The sequence below is a fragment of the Tachysurus fulvidraco genome, chromosome 13, assembly GCF_022655615.1.
Source record: "Tachysurus fulvidraco isolate hzauxx_2018 chromosome 13, HZAU_PFXX_2.0, whole genome shotgun sequence".
NCBI classification, from domain to species: domain Eukaryota; kingdom Metazoa; phylum Chordata; class Actinopteri; order Siluriformes; family Bagridae; genus Tachysurus; species Tachysurus fulvidraco.
Window position 1 is genome coordinate 26,957,976 of NC_062530.1, and position 7,500 is coordinate 26,965,475.

The window sequence follows — 7,500 nt, forward strand, 5'->3', positions numbered from 1 at the left end:
TTCTGCTCATCACATGTTGTTTCAGAAAGACTTTAGATGAACTTTAGCTGTTTCCATAGAGACCATTAGAGCTAATCATTTTCCATAAACGCTTCATCCATCTGTAATCTCTAGCCAAAGTGCAGTCCACTGTATCTCCACCTCAGTCTTTGTTCTCCAGGATTCCTTTGGTCCAAGATTGGTCCCAAGTGTCCTGATTAGACAGGAATATTATTGTCCTCAGTCTAAAGGTTCATCGGTATTAAACATGGCAGTGTTTATTATAAATGATCAGCCCGTCCCTGACGATCTCGCATCGTCTTCTTCTCTTTCCCAGAATCGACTGAGGGACCGTAAGGAGTCACCTCAACTCCTCCTCGACACAAAGGTCATCTACCCCGTGACGTTCCCGTTCAACCCGTCCTCCCTCGCCCTGGACACCATTCAGATCCCCAGCAGCCTCAACCTGTCCTTCCTCACTCGAGTCTAATCCCTGCGCTCGTTCCTCCTCAGCCGATCGAATCGGGCTCTGAGATAAAGAGGAAACGAAGCATGGTCTCATCTTCACTGAGAATCGATACGGTGAAACAGACGTCATTAATGTCGCGCACGTTCAAGCACACACACTCTGAATCCTCGGTCACTGGAATATCACACATTTCATACGGGAATGTACCATATCACCGCGAGCGGGGGGGCGACGAGTCTAAACCTCCTCGTTCTCCTGCTTCTCTTTGTACAGTCAGACGACACAGATGTGACACGGTATAAGATTAAGTACGACGCCGGGATGTTTTATTTATCGCTCTAAGCCGCCGTCTCTCATCGCTTCGTCTCCTCTTTAAATAGTGGCTGTGTCCAGATCCTGGACAAATCCAAACAGGAAGTAAATATAACACGTCGTCCTCTATTTATGTCCGTATCAGATAAATAACATGGAGTCGTTTTTGAACAAGGCTCAGTGTGTGTGATGTAGATGTTTATTTGTTAGCAGGCCATGTAGTTTTAGATCCGTAGATATTCGTGTCTTGTGTGATGATGATGATGATGATGATGTTGATGACATGGAGGAAGAGGAGGAGCAATCTGCACTTTTTTGTTTTGTTTTAAAGCAAAAGTTTTTTCCGTTCTCGACATTCCGTTCTCATCTCGCGTCCTGATTTTCCGGAGTGTACGTTAGATGCGATCAGACAGTCGCACACCTGCTCATAAGAAATCCCGCCCCTTCTGACGGTTTAAACGCCCTCCGATGTAACGATGCGACTACAGCGGGATTGTGAAGGTTGCTGAACGTGTCTTTGTTACAGAACAATAGAATTAGCCTGATGTTAGTCAGTAGTTTAGCTAAGCTCACACTGTTAGTGATCTAATAGCAGCAGCCATATTGTGTCGTTAAAACCAGCACTTCACACTCCGTATCGTTAGAAACGCTGGCGGTGAGTTTACTTAAGCTCCGCCCACGTGGATAAACTGATCTCTCTGCTCCTATCCCTCTTTTTTTAAGTTCCGTGAGGTTTTTTTTATGTGTGAATTTAAAGAGATTTGTTACTTATAACAGTATTATAGAGTTTAAAAGTTCACTACGACAGCATGTTAAACTGTAGTCATGAATTATTATTATATAAAGATCAAAACCTTCTATAGGCAGAGCTGGTGTTCTTTGTTTGTTTGTGCCAGAGAGACCGAGCAACACACACACACACACATATATACACACACACACACACATATACACACATACACACACATATATACACACACACACACACATATACACACACACACACATATACACACATACATACACATATACACACACACACACATATACACACACACACATATACACACACACATACACACACACGTATACACACACACACTCTCTCTCTCTCTCTTAGCGCTTGCCTTTAAATGCCTTAGTGTTCAGCGTTAGTGGATTTTTCTAGTCTGTCTCCAACCTCGAGCTTCAGCTGATCATGTGGAGGTGAGGTGAAGATTTCTGTGGTGTTCGGTTGACGTTTGCGACTTTCTGACTTCTCTCTGCTGTTTCAGCCTCGTCCGTGTATCAGGAGATTATTAATTTAGAAGAGAAAGAAAACAGGAATAAATCAGCCGAAGTGTTAGTAGTGATGTCATACGTCACCTGGCCAGGCCTTTACTCTGGAGCAGAAAGGATCATGTGACATCATTTCCTGTTTTCTTTCATCGTCACTAAGGAGATGATTTCCTGATAAGCAGTGATGAGCTGGTGTAAGTCAGTCATATCATTTTTATGCACTTCTGTGATATTTTCTTGGGAGAGAAACGTTTATTTAGAGACGCAGAGATCCGATCACGGACATCCGAACCTCCACGCGGTCAGATTTCACGGCGGTGTTACAGATATGTCACGTAAACGATCTTAGATTTATGCAATGTAGTTTGTTTAGGCTTATTCCTCACAATAAGAGAATTATAACGACGGGGACGCAGCTTATAAACACACTCACATGTTCAGTACCTTTGCTAACTGCTCAGGTTAAGATAAAAAAAAAAAAAAACATCACATCCGAAAATATCAGATGAGTTTTTATTGGATTGTTCGTTCCTGCTTTAAGTATTTGTTTACATTTTCACATTTTTGGTTTATATGCTTGTGTTTTTTTTCCTGAATGAACAGTCCTGTCGACATCACTTCCTGTTTGCTGACGTTGTGATCGGTGCTGCGTTGTTGTAGTTCGGTATGCACTCTGAGCTGAATTCACTGCATCCTGTAGAGTACAAGTCAGTGTGGAGCTCGAACCCTTCGCACCTTCAGACCCACAACGAGTAACAGAGACTCGAAACGTCCTTCACATGAAGCTCCACACACACAGCAGACATGGAGGTCCAGCAGAATCACCAGAACATTGACAATAAAATCATGTTAGGATTAAATTCAGGTTTAAGGGAAAATACTTCAGGCACTCGGGTGGAAAATAAATAACTCAAGTTACTGGGCCTGTTTTCTGGTGTGATTTGGTCTTTGTTTGTTTACTACGAAAGGAAAAGTAGCACTGCTTCATTTATAAAGCTAAAGTTTCTGCTATTAGAAGATCTTTATTCTGGTGAATCTGATTCCACTCCATGTTTGTGGTTGGAGAAGAAAAAAAAAGAAAGAAAAATCGTTTTTAGCTGAAATTTTCTCTTAATCATGTGTCATTGCTTCTTAAACCACCGTACTGCATTACACTGAGTGTGTGAGTGTGTGTGTGTGTGTGTGTGTGTGTGTGTGTGTGTGTGTGTGTGAGAGAGAGAGATCGATCCCCAAAGACTTGCTGTATTAGTATGGAGTTGCACTAAATCCCTTTCTTTCCTTAAGCTGTTCATTCATGCCTGTATAAAAGCGTAGCGTTAGCTAACATTGTTAGCGTTGGCAGAAATGCTAATCGTCCCCTGAACTGTAAACAGTCAGTCCTGCTGAAAGCCATGTGGGAGCGACGGTCTCCTCTGATTCGTCTGTGAGGAAACCTCGTTCAGTTTCTGTAGCTGTAACGATCACGTGTCCAAACCTGTTCGAGTCTAATAAAAGAAATAAACACTAAATGTCCAGCTTCTTGTGTTTATTCAGAAATGATGTCGTGGAAGTTTTTAATACTCTTGTATGTTTGTTTTGAATTTTTTATTTATTTAGTGATTATACAGTGAAATTCTCTGCATGTGCACGATTTCTAAATATTTTCTTATCCAGCTAACTACCGTGTGCTAACATGATAACATTAATGATAATTACATTCATAAATATTCATATATATATTAATGAATATAAAGAAAATATTCGAATTATAGTTGCATCACTAACATTAGCCAACTAGCTAATAAGAGCTAAAATGACAGGATTTTGTAAAGCTGTATTTTCTTCATACGGCTAGCTAACATTAGCTGTCATGATGACACAAGTTTTGAAGAAAAAGAAAAAAAATTACCTCAGATGTTTCTGTAAATAAAGAGTAAATAAACCTTCAATATATCAATCTGACTGGAAAGAATTGTGAACTAGTATAAACTGGTATAAACCGGTCTGAACCGGACTGGATTTCAGCTGACAGATAGACCATGAGATTACAGTAATGTACTTCGCACTGCTAGCGGCTAGCGTAAGCTAACGTGATAGGAATCCTGAGAGTATGTTTAAACGATATTGACGAGTGGGTGTTATTTTACAGATAACACTTTCCTGTTCGCTAATATGTGCTAATCTGACAGGACTTCTGAGAGGCTTTTTAAATAGAAAAATAAATCTCCACTGCTAAAGATAGCTAAAAAGAACTGTACATGTATTATTGCTGAGAGGATCTGGAGAAAGAAATATTTATAAATGTTGACAGGTTTTACAGCTCAAGATAAATATAAAGTAAAAAGTATAAAAGGTCATATTATTTGTAGTGTGTGTGTGTGAGAGAGAGAGAGAGAGAGAGAGAGAGAGAGGCTGGCTGCTATTTCAGGCTATAATACCTTCTGTAAGGAGATTAGTGTATCTGTGTCTCAAAAGCTTACAGCCTGCTTACACACACACACACACACACACACACACACACACACACACACACACACACGCTCACTTATCAGGTAAGCTAACACTTTATGATCAATAATTTAAACTGATATTGTGTTGATTCTATCTTAAAGTGTGGCTGTTTTTTGAAGCGTAATACAGAATAACACATTCATCAAATTCTAATTATTATTGTGAGTTATTTCTCTAAGTTTCTTAAATAAAAATGCTAAATATTCCAGCCTGTCTTTTCAAGGTACTGTAGCAAAGCTGTTAATAATGAGTAATAAAAGTCTAATAATAAAGTAATTCTAGCCACCGGTGTTGTATCTGTGGTCGGTGTTTTATAGAGAAACTGTAGAGCTGAAACGAGTCGTAGCTTCTTCGTGTAGTTTAATGCTAACGTTAATTAGAAGGGCATCAGGTGAAAGAGTTGTTCCAGATTTGTATATTTTGTGTGTGTGTGTGTGTGTGTGTGTGTGTGTGTGTGTGTGTGTGTGTGTGTGTGTGTGTGTGTGTGAGAGAGAGAGAGAGAGACAGGACTGCCCCCTCAGCATCATGTGTGATCAGACGTTTTTAGCGATCACCTTCGGGGCCTGTGACAACTGCAGCATAAACAAACCTCTGATGAACATCTACCTGCACAATGAGCCAGTTAACTACTGCTCACTGTGTGTGGAGAAGGTACCACAACTTCCTCACACCTTCCTCACATCTTAGTCACATCTTCCTCACAACCTCCTCATATCTTCCTCATGTCTTCCTCACACTTTCCACACAACCTCCTCACATCTTCCTCACAACCTCCTCACATCTTCCTCATGTCTTCCTCACACCTTCCACACAACCTCCTCACATCTTCCTCACAACATCCTCACATCTTCCTCACAACCTCCTCACATCTTCCTCACAACCTCCTCACATCTTCCTCACAACATCCTCACATCTTCCTCACAACATCCTCATATCTTCCTCACAACATCCTCATATCTTCCTCACAACTTCCTCACATCTTCCTCACAACTTCCTCACATCTTCCTCACAACCCCCTCACACCTTCCTCACACCTTCCTCACACTTTCTCACAGTGTCACATTAACACATGGCAGCAGAATAACAGAAGTTTACACGTCTACATTTAGTCCCTTTCATTACATTACATTAACATAAGATTTATTTATTCTGATGTATTTTTTACTCATTTTTCTCAGATTTAATATTGTTTTTTTATTTATTTATTTAATTTATAATATTGTATTCAGCTATTGTAGTTACATAACCTTCTTTAATATGCTTTATTGATTCATGATTAATTAGAAATAATTAATTATTCATAATTCATTCTTTTCAAATGTCATTTGTATTGTGTGATTTTTTTCTCACCTTTTTTCGTCTTATATTTGATTATTTTATTCATTTATTTTTACATAAATCATTTTCATACAGAATGTTTACACAATTCATTAGAATGGTGACAGGAAATCATGTGCTGATGATAACTTACACACACACACACACACACACACACACACACACATACACTCTCTCTCTCTCTCTCTCTCTCTCTCTCTCACACACACACACACACACACACACACTCTCTCTCTCTCTCTCTCTCTCTCTCTCACACACACACACACACACACACACACACACACACACACACACACACACACTCTCTCTCTCTCTCTCTCTCTCTCTCTCTCTCTCTCTCTCTCTCACACACACACACACACACATACAAACACACACACACACACACACACACACTCTCTCTCTCTCACACACTCTCACACACACACACAAACACACACACACACACATACAAGCACTCACACACTCACAATCTCACTCACACACACACACACACACACACACACACACACACACACACACACACACACACATGACTTTTTTAAAAATAACCCTTATCAGCTCTTATCATAACACATGTACACTGAGCTACTTTATAAAATCCTTTTCATCTTTTTATATCTTTTATTTTTATTTTTATTTTTTATTATTTAATTCACATCCTTATAAAACTCTGCAGGTTTTAGATTTATTCTTCATTTTATCTCTATTTATTTTCCCCACACGAGCAGCCGCATCAGAGCTCCTGATTCCTGCATGTACTGAGGGTTTAGATTAACTGGACTGAACCATTAGCCCCTTCCTGGGGGGTGTTTTACTTTAAGGTCTTTAAGTGTTTCTCTATAAAATTCCCTCTCTGCCTTTTAACATCAGCACCATCACTGTGTTTAGAACCGAATCGTGTAGAACTGGAGATCAGAGCTACTGATGATGTGAGATATTTAACGCTGCTCCTACATTAGTCATGGGAATAGTCTGGTCCAGGCTCCTGTCCTCACACTGGACTGATAGGAAGTGGAAGCTTGGATTAAACTTTACTCCACTTTTATAAAGAAAAGGTATTTTATAAAGAGATTTATTCCACATTGTTTAGTTAGCGTTCTTACTTTGTGTGAACTTTAATGCTGGATGTTTGTTAATGGATGTTAATGCTGTTCCCTGTTTACTGTAGACTTTAGTGACTAAAGAAGTAGCTTAAACTGATGCTCGGTGTTTGGGGGGTTCATAGAAGTGTTAAACTGGGATCGTGCTTTACAAACAAGTCATCAAAGCTACAGGGAAGAAAGGGAAGGAAGGAAAGAAAGGGAAGGAAGGGAAGAGAAGGAAGGAAGTGAAGGAAGGGAAGAAAACTCATGTTGTGGAAACAGACTTGGGGTTTTTTACACTTCTTACATGGTTTAAAGGTAAAGCAGATGATCTACTTTATTTTTCTATCATTCTTTCCTTTTTTAAAAGAAAAAAATCCCCCCCTCTCTGTCTCTCTCTCTCTGTCTCTCTCTTTCTCTCTCCCTCCCTCTCTCTTTCTGTTTCTCTCTCTCTCCCTCTCTCTCTTTCTGTTTCTCTCTCTCTCTCTCTCTCTCTCTCTTTCTGTTTCTCTCTTTCTCCCTCCCTCTCTCTTTCTGTTTCTCTCT

The 7,500-nt window shown here is 39.9% G+C and overlaps 2 protein-coding genes across 5 annotated transcripts in view; both read left to right on the forward strand.

The window, feature by feature from the left end:
• Positions 1-3,546, forward strand: part of myo5aa (myosin VAa) — an 87,563-nt gene extending 84,017 nt beyond the window's left edge. Inside the window, exon 65 of the mRNA XM_047822820.1 lies at positions 317-3,546. Coding sequence (XP_047678776.1) covers positions 317-469 — 153 coding nt within the window. The 3' untranslated portion in view covers positions 470-3,546. The remainder of the gene's footprint in view (positions 1-316) is intronic.
• A 941-nt stretch (positions 3,547-4,487) lies between these two features.
• gnb5b (guanine nucleotide binding protein (G protein), beta 5b) overlaps positions 4,488-7,500 on the forward strand; it is a 15,294-nt gene continuing 12,281 nt past the window's right edge. Inside the window, exon 1 of one of the 4 annotated variants that reach the window (XM_047822466.1) lies at positions 4,488-5,179. In XM_047822466.1, coding sequence (XP_047678422.1) covers positions 4,892-5,179 — 288 coding nt within the window. In that variant the 5' untranslated portion in view covers positions 4,488-4,891. Of the gene's footprint in view, positions 5,180-6,725; positions 6,928-7,006; positions 7,273-7,500 lie in introns of those variants that run through there. The other 3 variants (XM_047822464.1, XM_047822467.1, XM_047822465.1) reach the window with 3 other exon arrangements.